The 27,217-nt window shown below is 37.1% G+C and overlaps 1 protein-coding gene across 1 annotated transcript in view; it reads right to left on the bottom strand.

Annotated features, from left to right (window-relative positions):
- The window catches only part of LOC104127348 (lipopolysaccharide-responsive and beige-like anchor protein), a gene marked incomplete at its 3' end in the record, with an annotated part of 169,994 nt that overhangs the window by 114,115 nt on the left and 28,662 nt on the right, over positions 1-27,217 (bottom strand). The window contains exons 2-12 of the mRNA XM_009640012.1: positions 11,940-12,171; positions 11,706-11,806; positions 9,138-9,233; positions 5,797-5,918; positions 5,566-5,692; positions 4,204-4,323; positions 3,718-3,864; positions 2,667-2,864; positions 1,862-1,995; positions 498-606; positions 239-391 (exon numbers count right to left, since the gene is read on the bottom strand). Of these exons, the coding sequence (XP_009638307.1) occupies positions 239-391; positions 498-606; positions 1,862-1,995; positions 2,667-2,864; positions 3,718-3,864; positions 4,204-4,323; positions 5,566-5,692; positions 5,797-5,918; positions 9,138-9,233; positions 11,706-11,806; positions 11,940-12,171 (1,539 nt within the window). The remainder of the gene's footprint in view (positions 1-238; positions 392-497; positions 607-1,861; positions 1,996-2,666; positions 2,865-3,717; positions 3,865-4,203; positions 4,324-5,565; positions 5,693-5,796; positions 5,919-9,137; positions 9,234-11,705; positions 11,807-11,939; positions 12,172-27,217) is intronic.

Raw genomic sequence — 27,217 nt, 5'->3', positions numbered from 1 at the left:
TCCAGAAGTCACTCCCAACTCTGCTCTGCAAGACACTGCAGTTTTCCAAATTCCCTGAAAACCTTGGGAGCCTGCAAAACTTGAAAGCTACATGCAGAAAAGCAGAGCCTGAAAACAGTTCCTGTATGATTTCTGCTGGGGAGCCAGGACCTATAATTATTGGAGTCCAGGCTTAGTCTCAACACTCCCAAATCAATACATTATAAGATACCTTATTCATAATGATAAGGAATTTTACCTGTGCTGGGATATGAATCCATATTGCAGGATTAAGAAGAACATGATCACACAGCTGCTTCAGCAAGGGCACCCCATTGTGTAAGTTGCTCAGGTATTTCGAAAAGGCAAGGCAAAGTTCTAGTACAGCTCGGGTAACATGGGCTTTGGAAGACTGTAAAAGAAGATCTGCTTAAGGAAGAGCTCTGCCACAGTCTAGGAAAAGTATTTCTCAAAAAAAACCAAGATTAATGTAAGACATCAAGAAAGATTTGCTTTACCTTTTCTAGGCTATATCCTATCACAAGGAAGCCCTTACAGGAAAGCATCTGTTCTTGCATAGCAATGGAGTTCTTCAACAACTCCATGATGAAAGCCAATAAAGTAGAACTGAAAAATATAATGTTTTAGTAAAGAAAGATGTTTTAAGGGGTTACAATGAGACAGAAAGTATTAACACTTCCATCACACAGACCAGAAATACATTTAATGTGTATTATACATACTCAGATCAGAATTTTTAAAACAAAAAGCAAGACTAAATTTTGAAACTCTACTTCTTTCTTTTAATTAATGCATTTCTAACTTGAAATTCTGGATTCTGAGAGAACTGTGCAGTAGCAAAATTCTCCTGAAAATACATTCTTGAAGAAAGGCAACAGTTAAGCATGTAACCTTCTCTCATGTAACCTTCATATTTCACTTACGAACTTCTGGAAGATCAGTAACAAATGCTATTCCTCTTCCCACTGCTTTCAGATGAGCAGATACTGGAAATGTTTTTCTAGATACAGCTTTACTATTGGTTCAAGCTAATTCAACTCGGTGCTGCTGCCAGAAGAAGTGTTCATGCCTCACCCCTTGTGTCACAGCTCTAGTGCCTATGAATCAAGAACTTAGCCAGCTGAAAACCCTTCTATTGCTGGGCCAGTTTGCAACAGAATGAAACCCCGACTTATCACATAGATGCCCAAGTCTGAGCCAGCTCAGGAGAGGCCCAGAAATGTACAAACAGGATGAAGGAACATTGTAACCACCTTCCTTAGCAACAGTATGGATGTAGATCATCTTCAAACAGTCATAAACTACAATTGCAATGAAACAGAGCAAACAACACCAGGATTCTAAAAAGCAATCCTTAACTTATGAGCTCCACCAGTTTCTGTGCCTGGATGTTCAAGAGTTGGACTGAGCTGAAACAGAGCTGAAACCAGAGGAAAAACCTGGTAGTAACACTGAATAACAATATCCTCCAAAAAGTCTGAAGGTAAAAAAAAAAAAAAAATCCAGGGAATAACTTCACGTAGCTGAAAAATTAATTCTTCCTGGAGTTTCTCTTGAAGCCTTCCCCAGTGGATTTTCTCCATGCAAGGAATAAGCTCAACAGAATAGTCTAATTTTGTTAGACAAAAAATTGTGAAGTAGAAATTTGTACATTCTGATTGTATGAACTTTCACAGAAAATTCGGTACAAATAAACACTTCACTTTGAGGTCCTGTCTGTAACAAGGCCAACTTTTTGTTTTTAGACATAATTCATTGTTGCACAAGACAATTTAAACCACTACGCTGCTTAATAAAGCAAGAGGTAATTCCCTTTACTTAAAAAGAAACAAAGAACAGAACATAAAGTACATGCACTCACCAAACAGTTGTGTCAATGTGGTCCGACGAATATTGCCTATAGTCTAACTGTGCAAAAAGAGGGAAAAGTACCTGCACCCCTCCAATGGAGTGCAGGGCACTTTGGATAGAATGCGTTAAGACTGCTTTCACGTCCTGACAAAGAAGAATTAAGAAATATTGAAATCTCCTTCAGAAACTGTTAAAAAGGTTGTTAGAAATAGTTTGAAATTATTTCAATATAAAAACTTGTATTATTACAAAATAAAAAGAAACAGCGAGAAGTACAACCTGTCTGCTACAGCCACACTAAATGCTGGATGACCTACTGCTTTAGATACAGTCTACAGTGTAGATCCTCAGATGAATATACAGGACATGGCTTGCAAACTCTAAAACAAGTCTTTAGTAATAGAGAAACTCTAGATCAGAACACATGAAAAGCTTCTGACAAAAGATTAAGGCGTTCAAAGCGTAGGGAAGATAAAGGGTACCATACCAACAGGGCAAAGGATGGGAGATAGGTAATACCTGCAGGGGGGTGAACATATGTCAGAAATGAAGAAGCTAGAAGCTTTTAAAAGCTAGCAGTCTTTGTAGTACTGCCACTTTTTAGGTTGTAACTTTGATAAAATAAACTTTTTTTTCTTACAATTCTTGTGCATCCACATTAATTCAAGAAACAGGGGAGGTAGCAGCAGGGACAACCCAAAAACCCCAACCTGTCAGCAGTTCCCTATCTTGTCCAAATCCCTGTAAAACCTGCATTTTAGGTTTTCAAACAGAAATAACTTGCATCCTCCAAATCTATGAAAATGTTGAAATACCTGCAGCATGAGGGCATGTGGTGAATGAACAAAAATAGAAGGGTTATCCTTAGGGGATGACTCCAGACACAGCTGTGCATCTGTAGCCCTTGGATTGTACATAAAAGCGATAGCACTGGATAGTTTGCCATCATACAGCAACAATTTGTGATGTTCAGCAAGGAAGAGATCACTTTCTGCCTTGAATTTGAATGTTCCCTGGATTAGGGAGCAGGGTTAAGGAAGGAAAGAAGAAAAAAAAAAAATGAGGTTACACACATTGAGAATACAGTTCGGAACACAGCTATTGCCAAAAAATTACTAAAGCATTGCTTCTTTCATCGAGCAACATTTCAGAATGAAGGGGTCTCATCAGAACATTGACTCAAAGTAAATTTACAGAGTTAGGACCACAGAAGGTTTTTTTTGACCCCGAAGAGTGACATTGCCAAAATGGTGGATAATGTAAAAGAAACACATTAGCTAGGAAACAGAATGACAGTCAACGTTCACTCAGAAGGAACTCGTAATTGAGAAGCAGATAGAATAGGAGCCATCTTTTTTAGCTTATGTTTGTACAGCTGCTAAGGAGTAACAGTCTTCAATTAGTGCCCCCCAGGCTATGACAAAACAAATAATAAATCGCTGCAACGAAACTAATCCTCAGCACTAAGCTTCACACATTAGAATAACTGACTAGCACAATCAACTATAAAGCTACATTCCTAAAACAAATACATCATACTTGATCTAAAGGTTTCAGTCTCAATGAAAAAGTTAACCTAGCCAGAGATAACGTGGTGTTGTTCTCCTCCCTCTCCAAACCACCAACACAGACATTTTGAGAAGTAAACAGAAATACAAATTTATTTTTATAAGATACTAAATAATTGAACTAATGCTTACTTGTAGCTTGCGAGGTGATACATAGGTTTATAGAAGAAACACAGAAGAGTTTAATAGACAGATTACATAGTAAGAACTTTTTTAGATCGACATAGAGGTGTCACAAGCCACCATAAAGTCTTATCAGAATTAAACTTTGGAAATTTTACAGTCAATTCTAAAATACCTTATATCCCAGACCAAGCTGATAAATGGCAAAGATCTGAGCAGCATTGAGAGCCTCACTAAAGAGGTAAACGGATGTCATTTGCCCACAAAACACTCGATTGGCATCTGCTGTTTCTGAAGAACCCAGGAAACATTTGTCAAATGTCTGAAAATGAAACAGAACCCAGTAACAGGGTTACTATGCTACACTATGCTACCCAGTAACAGGGTTAATCTATGCTACACAAGCAAATCATGCAAAGACTATACATATTATCAGGGAATATTATTTTTACATAAACAAGCATTTGAGGGACTCAGCAGAAAAAAAATTTTAAGTTCTGAGATGTATAAAAGCAGAATCTACTCCTCTACCAAAAATTTATTTTTATTTCAACATTTTTACAAACGCATAAAATGAGAGAGGTTTATTAATAAAATGGCAAAGGTTATCTATTTAATCCAGATGATAGGCTACAGATACTAGTATACAGGGATTACTTACATCACTGGTGTTGACAAACCACGTTATTTCTCCGTAAGATGCCAGTTCCCCATTCACATAACATCGAAGTTCGCTATTCTTCCAGCGGTTATAGATGTGCACTATAGTAACCATATACCACTAAATGATAAGAAAACAATTGATACAATTCTATAGACAGTTAAAGTGACTTAAGCGTTAAAGTGGGGCATAGTAGAACAAATTAAACTATTTGTATGAATTTAATTAAGATTGAAAGATTTATTTTAAGTTGAAAAGATTAAGTCACTGGTGAGTTTTCTTACATAGCTATGTCAAAGGATAGTATGCCATTTTTTCCACAAAAAGTAGACAAAGGACCTTAAAAGATATTTACAGCATAGAACTCAAAATATCTTCATGACAATGCTGAACCAAATTTACACTGAAACCACTGTGTAAATAGTTTTAAGTTGGGTCGCTCTTAGCATGATGGACTACTGCAAATGTTGCCATTCCAAAGAGCAAGGATGGCTCCAGACTAGAGACTTTCAAAGGCTGTGCATGTCAAATTATCACAAACAGAATCCGTATTTACAGCAAGGGATTACTGATAAGAAATTCCTGAGGAGGCCTGTTCTCCCACAAAATGTTTACACCAGTTGCTCCAGAAACATTAGCAGAACATCTAATTGAAAAGGAAACATTTTCAATAGCATACTACTACTTCACAGGCAAGCAAGCCTTGAACATCTATCATAAAATTAACTCATATTTTAATTCTTACATTTAAAAAGATACATAGAATAAAGCACCAAATGCAAGGAGACTACCTTCTGGACAACCTGAATGAACATGAAGTATAACGTTCTTTCAAGAATGAATCTGTTGTTCTCCCACACCTAAGACGACCAAACTCCTATTAATGGTCCTAACTTGATTAGTTAATCATGTGGGTTAATAATCATACTTTCTTAAAATAACACTACATTTGTCCACACTGTGTGAGTAATGGCATAAAGGGAAGCGTTAGGAAAACCCTTTAAGAAAAGGAGAAGAGAATGTCTGGAGGTGGGAGAAAACACAGTATAAAACATAGAAGAAAAAATCACAAGCCTTGTAACTTTCAAGCTGTGTATATGTACTGACTTCTCAGAGAACTCACACAAGTCTCACAAATTCATAAAACTTCTGGTAAACTGCATTTTCTAGCTGTTTCTTATATATTTGGTAAGTAAAATTAGAAAGAAGTAAGAATTCAGAACACAAATTTGTTTTGCTCATTCCAGTGTAACTGTTCTTATACAGAGAGAGGAGCCTAATCAATAGCTACAACACTCCCCCCCCAGGCTACATTTTTAAATTCATGAAACTTGTTTGAAAGATTTTATGATTTTTACTCACCTTTTGTGGCTTGAAATCAAATTTTACACAATGCTGGAAACCTTTTCCCTTTGATTTTATGGATGTTACAATCAAGCAGCCTCCAACAAAGTGAGCAGAATAACCAAGTCCTTTGTTTGTTCGAAAACTAACAAATTAAAACAAAATCAGCACATACACGGATGGAAGCAGAAATCATTGAACAATTAATTGAAATTAGAAATCAGAAAAAAGTTTTTACATAATACTCACCAATATAAGTAAGGCTTATCCTTATCCACATTGATATTATTTACAGGATCCATTCTTAGCCAAGTGTGGAAAGTAAACCCATTCTGGTACGGCCACTTGGCTATAGGAGGTAAGGCAATAGCCTAAAGAAAGCAAAAAGTTATGCATGTAGAAAGACCAACATCACAACAGTAAGAGTATACAGCTTAAGATATACACTACAAATGTATACTGATATACAGATACACACTACAAATGCATACAGTTTCTCTATACTAAAAAAAAGACTGGCCTAATTTCTGTGCTTTTGTACTCCATTGTTAAAATATTTAATTAATCAACATATTTAAAAACTGGTCTTTATCTGTCAAAGCAGATTATTAATAGTAACCTACACTTCAAAAATTAAATGCTTTAGTGGATACCTTACAACATTAAAACTCCTCAAAATGCAAATTCAAGTTGATTTGGTTTTGTGGTAACCTGACAGAACAATCAGATTTACAAACTTACTTTCACATAGTGTTGGTATTCAGGAAAATAACTGATTATGACAAGAAGCTGGCCACAAAAAGAGAATCATACACATTTCACTTAATAGATTTTCTCTTTTGAAACTCCTGTCTACATAGCCTTCCAGCTTAAAAGAAAAGTAATCCAATCCCCACCAGCCAAAATCTTCATATCAAACACTGTGTTTATGCTAGCTCAAAAGCTCTTAAGTTATAAACTGTGTGGTGGGGCCCTTTGTTTCAGTTAGGTTTTATTGTGTGGGGTTTTTTGTTTGGTTGGGGTTTTTTTAGCATTACTACTAACTTTCCACTGTTTTGCTGCACAGTTTTGCAATACACATTTCAGCTAAGACTGCCATAACCTCTGATCAAAGATGCCGTCCAGATGATCAATACCAATGAACAAAAAACATCAAAGAACTTTAGTGTTGCCAGACTCCTTGTTATGCTCCCACGCTCCATTCAGCTATCCCTGTCCAAACAAAATGCTATAAATCCTTCTCTATACCAGCTAACTAATCAGTCTGTCTGTCTCTGAGCCCAACTTTTGCGAACTGGTAGCATTATCATTTGGTTTAACTCACAATTGATCTTGGTGTAATTATATTAAACACTTAATTTCTAAGACTTCTTAATTTAAAAATATATAAGAATATTCACATTAAGGTTATTGAGGCACCCCAGTATCACATACGGTTTGAGCATTCAACACAATTATTAGAAGTTAAATATAAAAACAGTACACAAAGGAACAAAAACATGTCTGTCCACAGCCAAGTTCTGTTGCATGTGACAAACATATAGCTGCAGAAGCATTTTTCTAGTAGTCTACATTTTTCAGTCTCAAGTTTTCATTCCAAAAAAATTCATTATGTCATCAGGTTGGTGAAATTTAATCTCAAGCCACCAAGGCAGAAAGGTAATGGGTTTATGTGAAGAAAACTGGAAAGAACCATCTGGTAAGTCTTATTTAAATCTTATTCTGAATTAAGCATGAAATTGTGAACATACTACTTCATCCTATGATTTTAGGAGCAAAAGTGTTGATATACTTAAATTCCTACAGAAGATCCTGCACAGCGTTTTCCAACTACCTATTTAGTTTCAACTTCTTTTTAACATGAACACCAGTGAACTTAAAAATGAACCAGTCACCTGAACAATTATGAAAAAGGCTAATCATTGTTAGATTTAATCCTCTTTCAGTATTATTCAACCTATACATGTCTAGGATCCACATTTGCTCAGAGAATTCTTATAAACAATATATGTTATTCACATCACCTGATCATTTGAAGAACTAACAAATGGTGCAAGCATGGCCACTTCTAGTTCAACACTTTGTGGTTTCACTAGCAAAGGTTTCTAGATGTAAGGCTGTACTGGGTTTGCACGGCAAGGTTTTAGTAGCAGAGGGGCTACAGAGGTGGCTTCTGTGAGAAGATGCCAAAAGCTTCCCCCATGTCTAATAGAGCCAATGCCAGCCGGCTCCAAGACAGACCTGCCACTGGCCAAGGCTGAGCCAGTCAGTGATGGTGGTAGCACCTCTGCGATAACATATTTAAGAAGGGGAAAAAACAACACTGTGCACAGTAGATGAAGAGAGGAGTGAGAATATGTGAGAAGAACAACCCTGCAGACACCAAGGTCAATGAAGAAGGAGGGGGAGGAGGTGCTCCAGGCACTGGAGCAGAGATTCCCCTGCAGCCCCTGGTGAAGACCATGGTGAGGCAGGCTGTCCCCCTGCACAGCCCATACATGTCCACCTGCAGCCTGGGGTGGACTTCACGCCAGAGCAGATGGATGCCCAAAGGAGGCTGTGACCCCGTGGGACGCCTACACTGGAGGAGGCTCCTGGCAGGACCTGTAGACCTGTGAAGAGGAGCCCACTCTGGAGCAGGTTTGCTGGCAGGACTTGTGACCCTGTGGGGGACCCACGCTGGAAGTCTCTTCCTGGAGGACTGCACCCCATGGAAGTGACCCATGCTGGAACAGTTCGTGAAGAACTGCAGCCCATGGGAAGGACTCACATTAGAGACGTTCATGGAGAACTGTCTCCAACGGGTGGGACCCCATGCTGGAGCAGGGGAAGAGTGTGAGAAGGAAAGAGCTGCAGAGAGAACATGTGATGACCTGACCACAACTCCCAATCCCTGTCCCCCTGTGCCACTGGGTGAGGAGGAGGTAGAGAAATCAGGATTGAAGTTGAGCCTGGGAATAAGGGAGGGGCGGGGGGAAGGCATTTTAAGATTTGTTTTTATTTCTTATTACCCTACTCTGATTTTATTGGTAATAAATTAATTTCCCCAAGTTGAGTCTGTTTTGCTCATGAAGGTACTTGGTGAGTGATTTCAACCCACAAATTCTGCATTATATTTTCTCTCCCCTGTCCAGCTGAGGAGGGAGAATGATAGAACAGCTTTGGTGAGCACCTGGTGTCCAGCCAAGGTCAACCCACCACAAACCCAGTCTCACACATACTGGATACTAACAAAAGCACCATACCCACATAAACATGGGAGTGAAAAGCAGACAGATTCTCCTTACAACACGACTTAACTGAACCACTCTGGGGAAAAAAATAAAAAACCACTGATAAAACCCAAAAAAAGCCTCATTTATCCATTCTTTATGTAATAGTATTTATCCTTCCATAGTGATAATGCACATTTATTATAAGCACGATTTATTTAGGCATAACATAGGTGTCAGGCAGAGAAAAAAGTTTGGTTAAAACTCTACACCTATGCCAATGACAGACGAGACAAAAAGAACACCACAAATGAAAATAACCAATGGCCGTAATAGAACATCAAACAAACAAACACAAGACTTATGATATCTACGTACTGCAGCACTTTTTCCTGGAAAGTTGAAGAAGGCATCAGGTCCATACTTCTGAGGCATGTGTTTTAACACAGACAATAACTTCCCAGCATGTGGTGGCTGACAATGAGAATTATTACATTTGTAAATAAATAAAACACACTTATAAGAAAGAAAAGACTATACACACAAAAATTAATTTTGACACCTTAAAGCTTTGCATGTGGTTGAGTAATACTCTGCTAAGACACTTAGCACTTTCAATAAGCAATATTAACAGAGAGTCATGGATACCTTCACACAATATGCAGTAGATGCACTGCAATACTATTAATTGGATAACTAAATTAAGGACTTAAAGGCCAGAGCCACTTTCATCCAGCATAAACTAAACTGACCCTGAATGTTGGTTCCTCCCTCTATCCATTCCCATTAGCACTACCATTTGTGTGGATTTGCAGTGAGCTACAGAAAATTAACTGATTCAGATGAAAACTAATTTAGGAAAAACAAATGCAAACCAATTTTCAGTTACAGCAGTTTTGGATTGTGGCTGTGTGAAACCTGTGCCAGCACAAGGGAGATGGGGAATCATAGAATCATAGAATGTTTTGGGTTGGAAGGGACCCCTAGAGGTCATCTAGTCCAACCCCCCTGCAGGAGCAGGGGCACCGCTAACTAGATCAGGCTGCTCAGAGCCCCGTCCAACCTGGCCTTGAATGCTTCCAGGGATGGGGCCTCCACCACCTCTCTGGGCAACCCGTTCCAGTGTTTCACCACCCTCATTGTAAAGAATTTCTTCCTTATATCTAGTCTAAACCTACCCTGGTTTAGTTTAAAACCATTACCCCTTGACCTAGCAAAAGGGAGAGGGAGGATCAGCAGACAGGACTATTTTCATCAAGACTAGTCATATACTAGATTAAAGTGTCTTTGGTTACATGTATCCCTCAATATAAGTCCATGGAGAAAGATTCAAGTCTCAAGGGCAGTTTGGAGCACCTTAACAGAGTGCTCAATTAGTGTGAATACTTAACACTTCCTCACCACCCCCCTAATTCTGCACTGATTTTCTTGTAATAGTCAGCAACTATAAACTCTAAATCAAGTATATGTGCACACAACAACAGAAGTACAGCAAATACTGGTCACAGAACAATTTTGTGCATCTTCTTTTACCACTCTGTAACTTTCCAGAGATGTATTTTCAAACTACAATTTTACACTTTTGATCTCTTCCTGAAAGTTCCCTTCCCCCCCCCTTCTTTTAAGCAGCCACCCTCTGAAAACTAAGCATTGCATGATCTGTTATAAGTATTTCAAATGTACCAAAATTATAGTCAGATAAACAGTGCTTCAGGAAGGTGAATTAAAATTGAGGAGTAAACACTGAGAACTGCTTAAATGTCTTCAGCACTATAGAACTGAACTAGGTAATTGGTGTTGTAGCCAACTACTTTGTATCTTTACAGCACTGCTGATTTTAAGATTTATGGAGTTGTACAACTCCTTAGCAATGCAACTATGGCATTTTTCTTCTTCCTTTCCTCTATATTTAGTCTTTAATAAAGAAAGGAAATGAAATACAAATAGCAGAGAGACAGGAAATGAAAAAGTTAATGTTACAGAGACAACTTTAATTCATGTATGGTTAAATATGCTCTGTATGCTCAATTACTAAGTTTAAGCCTTCTATTAAGTTTAGAGTATTTTTATTTGCAAAGTTATTTATTTCAAAGAGTGTTTTAAAATTCACAGTATTATTTGTGCATACTGGCTTTTATACTGAACAGATTTTTTTTTTTTAATTATTTAAAGTCAGAAGCACTGTGCTACCTTTTGTCTACATTAGGCAGAGTATCTAGAAACGAGAGCTGAATTAAAATTCAAAGCAGGTAAAACTGTTGTTAAAATAATTCCAGCAAAACAACAATTCTGTGTTAAAGAAAACTTTATCTGATGGCCTCTACAACATACACGTTTTTACTTTAGGGAAGGGTGTTCTCAGCAGTAAAAGGAGACCCTCTTCTCCCTTTCTAGTTTACACAGGAACAGGAGAAAAGACATGATACAATTTTTCAAGCTGGAGCTTATTTCCTTCATTTTGGTTTCTGTCACAAATTCTCACTTCCCTAACTAGATGAATTTTTTTAATCTTCAGGTTATGAAGAACAATGTGAAAATAGGAGCACACTGAACTGCCTTTGTAGCCACTTTTTATTTATTTCTCTCATCTTCAAAAAAAGTAATACTTTTTCCTTCAGTTTCATATAACTGGAATTACAAAAATAAAAACATGTACATAAAAACACTTGCTTAGAGTCACCATATTATTCCCAGGTGCTCAAAAAGAACCAATCAAGTTCAGAGACCCAGGAGGAAATTTAATTTCATTACTATTCTACTCTCTGTATTTTAATTGCTTGCAAGCAAAAAGATTCACTGATATAATACCAGAAAGCATCCTGTATTTCTTGGTACATTTAAAATTTGTTTATTATAAAGGTTATCAAACAGCCTTTTAACCTGTGAACATTAGGGGAAATATAAGCAACACTACAAAAATGGTTTCAGTTTTGTGTTTTCTTTTACCCATCTCCCTTTTTCTCCTTGAAGCTTGCTGAAGAACAACTTTAGCTCTCGAACTGTCAAGTTATAGCTAGCCAACACACCCAGCATATCCACTAAGAGATCTGAAAAGGAAAAGAACAGCGAAATAATCACTTAATAAAATGCAATGTCAAATTTTTATCACAATTAACAAATGCTTCCATGAGATTTTACATAAAAGAAATACACTGAGTCATACACTGAGTGAAACTGTACCTGCAATCATGTTGTCAGCTCTATCAATCCTCTTGAGCACTTGTTCAACGAGCCCCACTTCTGTGCATGCTTGTAGATTGCGTATGCTTTTCTTCAAGATTGCTGTAAACATGCTCCACACCTCAGCCTGGCAGGTGACGTCACACTTGTCCAGCAAGTCTACCATGCAGGTGATGCCCTCTCCTTCTTGGATGATGAAGTTCATTTCCAAGTCAAAGTGGCCCCCAACAAGCTTTCAGACAAAAGGTTTAAAAGATAAAATAAAAAAAAAAACCTTAAGATAATTGTCTCAAAGTACTATTCCATATTTAAAGTTATTCATTCTGCAACAAGAAAGTTATCACACACACGCTAAAAAAAAACCACAATGAAGCCAATGCCGATACATCAAGGCTTATTCTTCCTCTGTTTCAAATTCTGCTGAGTAACCTCAACAGAAGTGCTCCTAAGGTGTCACATACTATCAGACAATGGCTGCAGAAGAACATTTGGGTAGTTCAAGGTACAGATGTCCTGAGCTACCCCACACAGCTGAAAAGTGAAGAGACCAAGTGAGCATTCCAAAACAGGTGAGAGAAACCAGTCAGCTAAGATACCTTAAATGGCCTGGAGCAGCCCTAAAAGCTTTCCTTCACATGTGCTTAACGCTCCTCAAATAAGAGGGCAAGTCTAGCCAAAAGGAGCCGATGCACATCAGAAATATTGCCACTTAGAAACACTTAAGAGTCATTCCTGAGATACTGAATAAAGCTGGTTAAGTATTAACTGCCAGTTTCATTAGTAGCCACAGGTACTAAAAGGAAGCAAAGGCTTGCTATATTTGCATGAACGTGAAACGCCAGCACTGTTCCAAGCCTTTGACTATGCTTTGGCTAAGGCACTGAAATCCTGTCATATTTCAGGTCTCCTAGATGCAGGCTTTGTTTGAACATACACTTAGTAAGTAACCACATATGCATGTGCCAAGGAGGTGGAAGGGGGAAGGAAATAACCTACTTCATTCTCATTTGTGTACTTAATAATATAAAAATTCCAGTTGAAGATGGATTGTACTAACCCAACTGCTCTACCCCAATTCCCCCTCCACTTTTTAAACATCTCTTGGAATTTAGAACTGTATTAAACTTAACACTTGCCATAATACCCATTATATACCAGCATATACATAGGAATACCATAGACTCAAACGATCAAAATGGACTTATGATCAAAAGCATTTCATCTCATTCTCACTTCTACAAGTTTGTCTAATAAAAGACATCATTTCTGTCCTACATGGTGGTCACTTCACAGGCTTTGACCATTAATATCTTTGGTACAAAGTCATACCATGTCAAAACTGCCCCAAAATACATATACTAGCTTGCTTCCATATTAGCTCCGACAGCTTCTCTCAGCCAGTCAGGATCTGAAGATAAACTTACCCAACAGAGCAGAATATACGCTCTTCATTAACTACTGAAATTACCATACATTCTCCTCAAGTGTCTAAATCTTGTCACTTTGAAGAAGCAATCTTTGGTCTTCTGAGCATAAATCAGTAATGCCAAACACCACAAGAAGCAGAGAAAGTTACTGCTTTTATGACAGAATAGACAATGTCTCATGGCAAGGATTTCTAAACAGTAATTTACACTTTTCCATTTTCTCCTCTCTTGGTCATGAAAAATAATTATGCAATTTACTATCAGATGCTTCCTTAACATCTAGGGAAACCACGGGAACTAAATGGAGAGACTTGAATTATATACCCAGCTTCTCTATATCAGCTCACAGTCAACTCAGATCTATCAAGTCATGATCATTCTCCAACCCTCAGTTTTCCCCTTCCATAAAATGAAGCAGAGGCCTACCTCAAAAAAGCTCCATAAGGTAGGATTCAAGGAAGAACAACGAGCAGAACGGATTAACACAGAATTATCACAAAACAAATGCAAAGAAAAAAGTACACCCCCCTTAAAAAAAAAAAAAAAAACAACTGGACAAAATATTTGAAAACATAAAATATATAATCAGTGTTACACTTTATTTTACACTAAATGTATCATCCTCGACAAAACTGAGGGATTCCTCAGGAAGCCACTCTCTCACCATCAAGGTAAGAAACAAAGAAAATACTGCATTCCAGGTACAGAAAGAATAGCTGAAGGTTAAATTCTAACCACAAAACACCTGCTAATTCTTAACAAGAAATTCAACTGTCTATGCATTTGGTTTTAACTACCAGCCACCCATCAATTACCACACCAAAACCATATACAGCAATTAGAGGTGACCTTACCTTCACCCTATAGTCTACACCACCAATCTTTCATTTTTGGCTAGATACACTATTATCAGTAACCACCCATCCAGGAAGCTGTCAAATTAGGTTTCCAATCTAATCTGCAAACATAAGCATTTCAGCAAGTACACTCTAGAAATAATATGCTATGGTAGAAATAATTACCATTTTAACATTTCCTTTAAGGGAAGTGAGGACAAAAAAAAAAATAAACCAGACAGAAAAAGCAATATACCAAAGGCACAGTGCAGTTGATGTACTATATGTATGCATACCCATTAGATACACATAAGCACACACACCCCCCACAGTATTTCATATTAACCCTTTCTAATGGTGATTTGAAACTGATCAACCTTCAAAACACAAATTTGTTTCCAATGACAGGGATCATAATCCAGGTCCATGCATTGGCTAGTTATTATCTGAGCTGCAGTAATGGCTGTGCACAGCAAAATGTAATCTTCCCAAATGTCACAGTAAGTTATGAATATCTGAGCAGCTTAATGCACCTTACTAGCCATGAAGTGTGAGAATGTAATCTTATTACCTTTTTTATGGTTGTATTTTTTTGAATAATGTAGCCTTTGAACTGATGTATAGTCTTTCCTTGCACTTTAGCATGATTTGGTCTCCTGTGTCGCACAGTACATTTTTCAAAATTCTCCAATTCAACGTATTTTAAGTCTTATGCTGAGCTGCATAAACAATCTTTATAGCAACCTACAGGGTGGCATAACGTTTTCTTTCTTCAGCATGTAAGTATAAGCTTACAGGAACGGTTTTAAAGTGCAGTATTCAAAGTATTCAAATATATCCTCACAAATTTTACATTTTGCCAGTTATATTTACCTTTGAAAAATACATAAACCAAACCAATAGCTCAAGCTTTTTGGTAAAATGTTTCTACGTTTAGCTGATTGAGAACAGGGAGAATACTTGACAGCAATTTTTTAGCTACACACTCAGTGTGTGATGTTTTTTCCCTTAGAGAACCAAACTAATGTGAAGTCAACATAACAGCACTAATTTTAAGTATAAAATAGCACCACATCACTTCTAAATAGAATCAAAAAGCCAATTTAAACACAGGAAACATCTCTTTGCAATGAACCTTTCATCTAACATGAAATGGGAGAAGTGACCCAAGATTTTATAAAAGAGGTGGCACGCTCTTTGAGTGAGCAACTACCAAACTACAGTATGCAGAAAATAGCTCAGAATAAACACAGTCAAGCTCCACTTTCCTGAAAGATCATGATCTAGATTATTAATCTAATTTAGAGCCATTTCTCCCAGTGACAGATATAAAATATTTCAAAAGCTTGTGAGAAAACATAAGGAAAACTATTTCCATGAACACACACAGAAAAAATGAAATCAAATCCAAGACCACAATCAGCATTTCTCCTGGAAAAGCCAAATTAGCTACACTTGGGAGAACTACAGGGCTGGATCTCCACAGTTTTACCTCAAACCTCCAAAAAAGACTTCACTTCTACAGAGCTTCCTCGTCCTTCTGGTTACTGGATGACCTACACATCAAGACAAGCCTACTTGGTTTGTTCCCTAAAGCCAGGATGAACAAACTATTAACCAAGCAACTTGTGACCTCCCTTTTCCTCAAAATGTTGATTTTGTAATCTCAGTATTGTTTCTTTAACATGACTGAAACAAGTATGGACAATGCCTATCCAATGGAAAATGCCTATCCCATGAAGAAAAAAAACCACGCAGCCAAATAGGCCAGTTCTATCTCAGCAGAAAATTTTAAACTTCATGCTTAATAAGAACCCACAAAGCTGTGTGTACAAAGCTGATAACTGCCCAAAATCTTCTATTCCTAAAAGATACTTACACAAGATAAACATCAGAAAAATGTGCTGAAGCTAAATAGTTGCCATTTCAACAATTAAAGGTTTGGTATACACCCTACGTCTCACCTCTTCACAAAATAGCTATGTTATCCGAAGTGGTCTTGTTCTTACTGCAATTTTACATCATGTCAGTCAACCCAAGGTTAAAAAAAGTAACCAAACAGAAAAACCCCATTTTTTTCATCCCTCTATGATTAAATCTGAATGCAGCTTCTGGAGAACAGAAACAAACAAAAAAAAAAAAAGATGGATTCATTTTAGCCATTATGCTTCGGAAGAATAATAAATAGAATATTCTTTGCCTACATTTACTCTTATCTTCCACCAAAGTATTAACCCACATCGTGGACTCAATCCCCTTTCACATATTCAGAAACTCAAAACAAATATATTGATCGTCAAAAATACATGGCAAAGATTTGGGACGTAGAAAAACTAAAACCTCTTTAGGGCAAGGACCTCACAGCATGATGAGTGATCCCAAGACAGTCAAATCCCCTGAGGGCACACAAGAAACAGTAGAAGTCAACACCATGGTATACACCCTGAGTGATAAAATGATGGTTCTGATTTGGAAAGGCCTCTACAGACCAGAAGAGGAAAGAGGTGGGGGAAAATAATAACTTGTACATACTAATTTGCAGCAATTAATTCTCCACCCCTCACTCTTCCATGCAGTCTTTTCTATCACTAACACAACGCTTGGAGACGAGAATATATTAAAATACGAGTCCTAAGAGGAGATTTGGTAGGAAAGCCTGTTGACAGTTTGGATAAGTATATCAAATGGTGACATCAGCATGAATGTCAAGTCAGTGAAATCATGTCAAACAGGGCCGAGGCCAAGAGAGGTTATAGGGAGACAAGAAAGGGACAGAAAAAGGCTGGATGTCAACCTTTTTTTCGTCAATATATTGCCACTGTATCAACCATAATGCAACCAGAAAAACTAGGCAAAGCACAAAGAACTGTGGGAAGACCCACTCGTGAAAGGCAAGGTCATAACCTTCCAGCAAGACACAGATGATTTGAAGTCATTTGCTACCTTAACTCAAAGTTTAAAGTAACAGGAGACCATGAACATGTAAGTGACCAGCAACTCTTTCACAAAAGAAGTCTACTCCAGCCTCTTCCATAAACATCCTCTTTAACCTTGCTCCAACTTCGGACTTGCTTTCTTCCATGTTCAAAAAAAAAAAAAAAAAGCACAAAAAAACCAAAAAACAAAACCACAACCCCAAAACCAATCAGACAAAGAGCAAACAGGTATTACAGGTATTTATTGAGTAGAAAAACAGGACCTTTCCCTGCTGATATCTCAGGCTGAAGTCACCACTTCCCCCCCCCCGCCCCAACACTACAGAAAAAAAATAATACAAATACTCATCTCCTCTGCTTTCCAAGGGAAAAAGGATGGCAAGAAAGAAAAAAAAAAAAAATCTTCTTAATTAACTGCTTTCTCTCCTGTTGTCAAGTTCCTAACAAGATGTACATCTTCATTTACCTGGCAAATAAGTAAGTTCCATTTTAAACCAGGCATTTCAATAGCGGCATTGCACAACAACATTGCAACACCTTTAACCTTGATGCTTTCGTATGACTGTTCAATACTGTTATTAACTACGATCAAAGCTGGATCATTCAGGAAAAATCATTCCCATTGCTTTCCTTCATAGTGATGTAACATGAAAATAAAATTTCTTCAAGCCCGTCTCTCGTTTGGAAATCTGCGTAAAAGTAAATTTGACAAGGTGTTAAGAGTCTACTACTGCCACCTAATGTTGCATTTGAAACCGTTAGCCCAGCATTACACATCTCTAATATAGTGTCTCAGCACGGTTTAATTCCCTTCCTCCCCAGGACAGCTTTATATCAGCAGCTTACACCTCATGCTCTGTCACAATGAAGAAGAAAGCTGTATCTCCAAGAAATAAGACCAGTTAAGATTTCAAATTAGCAGAAAAGTTTACATTTAAGTATTGGAATTTCTTCAACTTCACAACTGCTAACTATGGAAGGCACACAATTTACCCAATTTACGCAGGAACTAGTAGCAAGTAGCCCCTATCCCGTTAATCTGAGACATAACACAGTTCATTAAAACTTATCTTTAAAAAGGCACTGAGCTATGTCTTTGGATACACTGAAACGAGACTCTCAGCCAAAATAACAAATGTAACAAAGCAAAATTCTTGCCCCAGTAGGTACACCACATCTGAAGTATCCTTACGGTGGTGACATTTACCTATGGGTTTCTCCTTCCCAACAGAAGGCGGGGGAGGAGGAAGAGGAGGAGGGAGTTTTAAAAGATAATTATGATGTAATCAGTGATGCTGTATTTACTGATAATCTAGTATATTCACTCTGCTTGCAAGCATTTTTACGTTAAATTAGTTCACCAACACAATTAATTCGGTTTGTAAAGTGCAGTTGAAGACACAGTGCAAGCAGAGCAATGCAAGAAAGAATTACCCCTACGCAATGTTTTTAAACATGGGGGCAGGGGGAGCAGCACTATGAATTTCAAATTTTATACATTTTGGTTCTTAATCTATTTTAGAAAAAGCTTTTAGATTTTTTTTGTAATTATGTACCAAAAAGTTAAATTACATCTCTATCTTATAAAGGGGACAATCCCAGTTTTAAGCTAAATGATTAGCAAAGTTAAATTTTATCCTACAAAAACAAACAAAAAAAGACCAAAAATCCCACATCTATTTTATCAGTCTGGTATCCATTCAAAAATTATCTCAGCGCAAACAGTTCAAATTAAAAACAAATACCACACTCAAACTCAAAACAGTTGTACACACCATCGTGCACAGTGCTTCTGTCTTCCCTTCTGGAAATTCAATAACAGATTCCAAAAGTGAAAGACATAGACAAGTCCAATATTAGGAATTTTACCCTCCACCCGCTCTTTACTGACCCATCAAGAGCTGGGACAGCTGATATAGAAAGAACAATTGTCAAGACACAAAACACAAGTACTTGGGGCCCAGGGAACCACGGTCTGACACATACGAAACAGTGGATATATCCAGCAAACCTGCAGGCTATCAGACAAGTTCGGAGAAGAAAACAGGAGACAGAGTAAAACCGATTCTCTACTGGCGTTTGTCGGAAGCACAACACGGAGCAGAGAGGCCCTTTGCTCCTGAGGAGGCCATACAACTATAAGTTTTACTTCAAATCCCTGAGGAAACAAAGGACTACCGAGTTGATTTTTTGCAAATCAAACAATTTCAAGACAAAATTTCAACACATTCCAAATAGTGGCTAAAGACATATTTACAAGACCTGGCAGTTTCCCCATTTACATTGTAGATCTCAACAGATACTAATATAAATATAGACTATATCTAAATCCAGCTGAAATTCATACCTTTCCAATATCCGTATTAATAGCATTAAATTCTGCTTTTGTTTTAATTAACTTTATATTTATATATAAAAATTCATATATACATATTTATATACATAAAATAATTTTCAGTGTACCTTAACCTGTAATACTGTTTAAGACATACAAGAAAGATATGAGTCCAAGAGATGGTTTAATAATATGCAAATTTGTAGCTCCATACGGGAAATGAAATATCCTAAATCTTTACATCACATCAGATTCATATGTGCATTGAAAGCAAATAAATCATTTAAACCACGATACAGAGAACCTTTTTAAATTTGCATTTATCTACAGTAAATACTGCCATGTTCTTTAATAGCTTGCTAGTGCAATCTTAGCAAACTAATGATTTATGGTTTTGACATTTTAAAAATCAGGTATCTGTCATTTTATGACATCCAGTAGAAAGTCAGCTCGCTTTACATTACTCTGAATTTACACTCAAATACATGAAACACACATAGCAAAGCACAGTACCATATTGGCCATTTCATTATCCCAGCACTTCCCTCTCTAGCTACACTTCTAAAAGTTATCTAAGATTTTATTTTGAATTTACAATAATATTGAAAATAGATTTTTTCAGGATCCAGACACATGCAAATTCTTCAAGCATATAATTTTTGTCAAATCTGAAAATATCACCCACCAGCAAACAAAACCACTATGCCATACACTGAGAGAAACAGACTAACCACACCTCAGTCACCAAGCTGCGCAGGTCTGCATTCTCTCCTATCTTAATACTTCCCCTCAATGAAGGATCCCAAAAAATAACATTTCTAATATCATATGAATCAACAAGTCCAGAGCAGGGAACAAACCATACAATCAGGATGACTTCACAGAGAATGCCCTGTTTGTGCCTACCTCCATCGGCCAGGACATTCACATTGTACGCCACAGGTGGAAGCAAGTTCATTCTGCCTATAGGCGAAATCAGAAAAAAACCAACCCAAAACCCAACTATACAACACTGACACCACACAGAAGCAAATACAACTGTAAGTTTACATATATCTAAAAATAAGGGCCCACACAGAAGTGATGTAGGTTAAAATGAGCAAAGTAGATTGACTTCCACTGCCACAGAACAGAGTCTTCTCTTGCAATGACTAGCAAAAGCAAAAAAATTCGAGACTAATAATACATTTGGATACTCCCCAAAAACACTTACCTGAAACAATTTGCTCAGGCTTTCTTGTCATTGAACTACTTTTTCTAACCAGCTTAGTATTCAGCATCTGAAAAACTAACAGCTAGTGGTTTTTTTAATTATTTAAATATAAAAGATTACCAAAGATAGCTGCTCTCCTTCAACCAAACTGCTGTGCAAAGATCGTAATAATTATTCAATAACAAAGCATTTTAAGATGCATCCTTTAAACATTTAGTTTTACTAATGACTCAATCGATTATTGAATTTATGTCAATTTGACAAGGAAATCACAGGTGTAGTAAATCCCTTCCAATCATAAAGAAGTAGAATTACACAATTATTCTTATGTAAACCACATACTGAACAGAAGCACTTCTAAAAATATATATACACACAACAGGTTACTAATGTACAATCATACATTATATCTGACCTTCTGAAAATTGTAGCTTCCTAAGCTAAGAAAACTAGAAAAAATGTAAAGTAATTAATTCTCAAAGTCTCCCAGTGCATCTGAAGTGAGGTATGTGCACCCTAAGGGGTGTGCAAGACAATTGTCTGTGGTACAGAAAGAAAATATTTTTTCTATCATTACTAAATAAAATTTTAAAATTAAAAATAGTTTTTATCTTTTACCCTTTTAAAGTTCTATTTTTGTATGGTTTATAATGTATTAAATAAAATTTTAAAATTAAAAATAGTTTTTATTTTATCTTTTACCCTTTTAAATTTCTATTTTTGTATGGTTTATAATGTACATAATATACTAATATGACAGTACATGTATATAATTTATAAATAAATAGTTATACATTTACCGGGGGTGAACGCTCAAAATTTTTTCCTGACGGCTGTACAATCAAAAACGTTTGAAGACCACTTCCTTAGATGCTAGAGAACAGGCAATATATCCCAATATTTTTCTACAGAAACAATACATCTGTCTGATATTTAATGGTGGATTGGGAGTGGGAGGAAGGAAGCCACCACTCCTTACAGAATCTGAAGTTTGCATCCTACAAGTCTGACACAAGCAACCCTTCACAACTTTTTAACTTTGGACTTAAATTGGATACCCACTTTGTAATACTTGCAAAGTACATTATCAGAAAAACTGCGTAGCAATGGAATTCTAAGAGTAAAACAAGATTATTCTAGGAAGCACGTTTGAAAGCTTTTTGCCGGCTTGTAGAGACTACAAGGAAGGGAAAAAGGCAAAAGGAACAAAGGCAATCACAGAAGAGGAACAAAACAGAACATGTTACAAACATGGAATTGTATAAGTACAGCAAAGAATAACCTTACAAGAGGAATAAAATGAAGCTGAAAAAGCCAAGAAAGAACATGAGATGAAGTGAGTGATCAGTTTACTTATAAAGCTCTGGCAGGTTTTATCAGATTTAGCAACCGTAATGTTAAATATTTCCTCTCCAACTGAAAGTCGCAGCTCCCATATAGCACATGCTAGAAGCAAATGAGCACCAGCTCCTCAACTGCCATCACATTTCATAGCTCAGCAGATTAATTGCAGAGAATTTCAACACAACTAAAGGCACTGGGTTACAAATTCCAACAGAAACCAAGAACCGGCACATCTGTTTCTGTCATTTCTGACACTGCCTCTATCCAGAACAGCTGGAAAACACCACACTTGCCTTCTCAGAATTGGCAGAGATTGCTGCCACAGCTAAAGCAGAGACAGTTAAGAGTTCGGATGTAAGAAACACCAAATGACATGCTACAGGAAACATAACACTCAGCTTTCCCTGTTGACTTTTTCTTTTAATTTTCTGTAGCTGTGATCAACAAGAGACAACCACGCAGATGATCCTGACTAGAATAGAAGGATGCCTAGAATAAATAACAGCCTTTCATTCATTCTTGCCAAGAAATTACTTTTTTTTTTTAACCTTCAGATTCCGCCCCCCACTCCCCTCTGAATATGCCACTACATTGTTTAGAGTTTAAAAAAATAAATTACTGGAAGTCAGCGTATTAAGTGTATCGAAATAATAAGTATCTTAAAGAAGGAAAGCACAAGACTCAAGTGGTATATCAAAAGGACTAAGAGACTCATTTTCTTACCAGGCAGCAAATCAGTAATACTTGACTGAGCTCAAAGACCCACTACCAGCGCTGGTGCTCAGTTCCTCTTTTCCATCTAAGCCCTGTCCGCACACAAGAAGTCTAGCCAGCACATCCATGCAGCTAACGGGGGCAAGAGCAAAGGCAGCAAGCAACTCCACTACAGTCACAACTATGCTCAGATGACCTCCATCCACCCGGACTTTTATAACAGCAAGACCACCATTGCTAAACTGATGGTTTCTACTAACTACACCAGAAGAAAAAGGTGCCTTTGTGAGAACAGATACATCAGTAAAGCCTCCACAACCAGCCCAATTTTTCCTTTATTTCTTTCAATTCCCACAAAGCGATACTGAAATCAAAGACAGAAATGGGACTCTGCCACTTAGTGTTTGTTAGAAGTGGCTTGTGTTTCTATGTTTGCAAAAACATATTAAAGCTTTCCCCCACCCTTATCTGCCACAACACTGTTTTCTGCTTGGTTGGGTTTTCCCCCCTAGTACAGAACCTACTACTGTTACTCTAAGTCTCTACCCCACCTCAATTTGTCTCTGTCCCTTTTCTCAGTATATAGGCAATGACTGAATGGAAATTGTCTCCAAGGAATAGTTACAATAGTAACAGAGAAGGGGGAAAAAACCAAAACAAAACCAAAACACCACACACCACAAAGAAACAAACAAGACAAAGACCACTGGTGTTCCCTATGTTATCGCTATCACCTACAAACAAACCCGCCTGTTTATAATGTCCCCACTCTTCTGCTAAGTGCTCCTCCTAATAAATGCCAGTTGTTCTCACGATCACCCTGTATGACAACTCATTTCCCCCTCGGCTTTTTCCATTCCCATAGAAAACAACATAATTCTGACTTAGCTATACAACACCTGCCTGTACATTTAGCTAAGCAGCTCTACCCATCCAGTTCACACCACAGTTTCCCAATTCCTCTGGGAGAGCCACCTCCTACAGTAGGCCAGTGTGCAAACTACTTATGCTACATGCCATGTGCGGAAGGGGATTACGTTACGACCAAGCTCATTTTAACTGTTGACGTGAGCAGCAATTGAAGTTTGACCTAAAAAGAAAAAAGCGTCCTCAACTAAACAATTGTAAGCTACGTTCTGTTTGATTTTTTTTTTCTAATTTTGCAATCAAATACCAACAGCAACTTTCAGTTATTCTTCCAAAAACCTGGCAAGATCCTCGCACTCTCCTGTGACCAACTTCAGTTTAGACTGGAGGAAAGCAACAACTGTTAGACAAATGGGTTCTGAATTACAGATTGAAACAAGTGTTTAGCCAGTAAAGCCCGCATTTGTTAAGGCTTGGCCTCAAATATTTTTAACTTAAAAAGAATTTTTTTAAGCACCAAATTCAACAGATTTGTCAAAAATTCTGACAAAAAAACCCACAACACTAATGAAGTTCTCAACATTCCTTCATCATCAACACTGTTAACATCACATGTTCAGACTTCTAAAGCAAGTAGGCCTGTTCTAGAACTACGACACTCATAAGGATTTAAGAACTTACAAGGATGCTTCAACACCTTCCTCACACAGAAATTTGTGAATCAAAACTAAACTATTATCAACTAGCAATAATACACAAAACCCGAAAAAGGCTACATCCAAATAATGTAGGAGTATGTGGAATGGTATTTCCTGGAACACACTGTTCTCTGTAAGAAATGTGATTAACTGAACAATAAATCCTGCTTCAGTGAGACAGTGAAGGAAAGAACATCTGCCACTATGAAAAGCTACTCAACCTGAAAACAAAGAAAGTATCATTATAAAAGGAGAGGTTAATGCCATCAAAACAAAGAACAGTATAATCTTTCTAGCATAATCTTCTACTTCACTCCATACCCATATTGTTTTCCCTTTTTTCTTTAGTGTTAACAGCCACTGTAGTCCTACAAAAGTTCCTTCAAATTCTGTCAGCAGTAAAAACCCACAATAAAAGAACAAGTAACCATCTTCCCAGTTTCTTAAAACTTGTCCCTTCTATAAAAATTGTATCTATTTACTAAAACAAGTTTCAAAGAAAACATGTAACATCTATCACAGTCATGGATTCTGGGACTGCAAGGGTAACTATGGAATTTATAAATAAAAAACCCTTTGGAAAAGACAGAGGACTTCAGTATTTTTCATACATACAAACAAACAGAAAAATACCTTCTGCTTATAAGTAAATCATTTTGATTTAAATTCTAAACCCAAAGATTTGGTAAAGCCTCTAACAGAGGTTCTATTTTGCTTTCTTTCCTTCTACTGGCACATTATCTCTGGAAATAAAGTTTTGCCAAGCAAATTCAGCACTATGAAGAATCACAGATGCATTCCTCAATGTTTATCAAATCAAGCTCTTAGTATATTTTCTGTGGCTTTTCATACATGTAAATATTTACTTAAAAGAGAAAGAGATTTCCCAATACAATAACAGAAAAAATAATTAGCACAAAAGTCATGAAACAAGTTTCAAGACAGCAACCTGTCAACAGTATAAACTGTAGTCTCTTAGGTGTGAAGGCAAAGACTGGCATGAGTATCTCCATTATCTCACTACAAATATTAGGATGCCTTGAAATTCATTAATACATGTACCTTTAAGGAGAAAAAAAAAAAATTAAAAATGGAAAAAAAACAACATCAGAACAAAAGCCTTTAAGACTAAAGTTTCCTTTTCCTTTCAATCAGTCTACATTGTTACCTTTTGTTCCAGGGTAACTTTGGAGAACAAAGCCAAAAGAGCACTACTAACTATAAAAACATTGGTGCCTGCATGCTCTTCTGCACAGCTCACCATACTTTTCGAAGTAGAAAGACAACTTTAAAGTGGTAGCTGCGACTTCATGAGATTAAATTGCCATTATAGTTATACCAGCTTTATCTATACACTAAATTTAGTGGGGGTTTTTTGTCAAATATTAAGACATACGTCATTGTTGCAAAACTCCAGTTGTTACAGTGTGCACAGTTCTGTGTAAGGCATATCCAAATCCACTAGTTTCTTTCACACCACACACATTCATCCAATTTAAAAGTACATTTCTCTACACCCTTTAATTCTGCAACAAAGTATACAGCTCACAGTATTTTTAGTTCTTCCATTCTTCTCTTTCTGCGCAGAAAATATATGTTAATAAAAAAATAGTAATTTGATCAGTACTATTTCTGTCGCAGTTCTGGAATCCAGAAAATTCTTTCCAAAGCCAAGACAAATGCAAAAAGAAGTTTCCTGAAACTTGCAATTCCACAATCTTTTCCCACCACTTTGGAAAAACCAATTACAGGGAGGTGAGGGGAGGAAGAACGTTGCTAACTGAAATTGATACCATCATGCCACATTTTCTGCTGCTCATCATTGACTGAATTATGAACTTGCCCAAGATAACAGCCCTGGTTTCCCACCATATTGCCCAGAAGACACCTGAGGACACTACATCTCTTGGACTCTTCAGTTGTGGAAGAGCTGCAACATGGGCACTGAAACTGCAGTCCTTAGAACTTCGAATTCCCAGGCCAACCAGCTACTCTGAAACCCAGGGTTCAGAGCTGCAAATTGCCTGGGCTCAGTCTCTCACAGAAGGAAACAAAAAGCTCTACAAAAAATGAAAGTCACTAGTGATCCATTAGAAAAACTAGCACAAAAATTACAGAAGTACTTGATTACAGTAGTAAACACATCAGATTGTCATCACACACACATCCTGGTGTAGGGAGGTATTACCAAAAGCACTTTTTTTACCAAGTAAGGATGGTTTAAAATGGTTAAAAACAAACCTACAAACTTGAGAGACCCCGCACACAAGATAAACTCCAGTAAATGTACAGCTATCCAGCTCTGCTACCCGCACTAGTTCTTCCATGCAACCGATCAGCTCAAGCTTCTATTTATGCAGTTAAACTGTAATGCAACAGCAACCTGAGTAACTTAAAAAATAATCACTTTGTACTCCGAAGATTTAAGAGGGAAAATTATCAAATGCTATGTAAAGTTCTCCCCTCCCCCCCTTTTTCAATTAACCAGCAATGGTAAGAAGCTTCAACCCCTATCCAAATTCCTTTAAAACTTTAAGCAGAAAATGTACATGGCATTGTATTTCAAATTTCTATTGCCAATATAAAGTTAGTGCATTTCATTACATAGTCCCTCTTATTCTTTTCACAATGACTGCCTTACGACTTTCATAGTGTCTCACCAAGGTATTAGTTTAATAACTGCAAATAAGAGAAATAAAAGCAGGTATTGAAGAATTTAGTGAAGTGTCATGTGATAAAATCCACAAAGATACTTTTTTAAAAAAAAAAAATACTGATTAAAAAGTACTGTACCGAAATACTGATAAGAAAGTACTGTGCCAGCAGGGAGGAATACAGATTGCAGAAAGTAAGTTCAAAGAAGTAAACAGGAACTTGATTCACATACACACTGTTTGAGGTGTAGGGA

Source organism: Egretta garzetta, unplaced genomic scaffold, assembly GCF_000687185.1.
Source record: "Egretta garzetta isolate BGI_Z169 unplaced genomic scaffold, ASM68718v1 scaffold615, whole genome shotgun sequence".
In the NCBI taxonomy this organism is placed as follows: domain Eukaryota; kingdom Metazoa; phylum Chordata; class Aves; order Pelecaniformes; family Ardeidae; genus Egretta; species Egretta garzetta.
The sequence above is the reverse complement of the archived record's forward strand: the minus strand, read 5'-3'. Positions and strand labels throughout refer to the sequence as shown.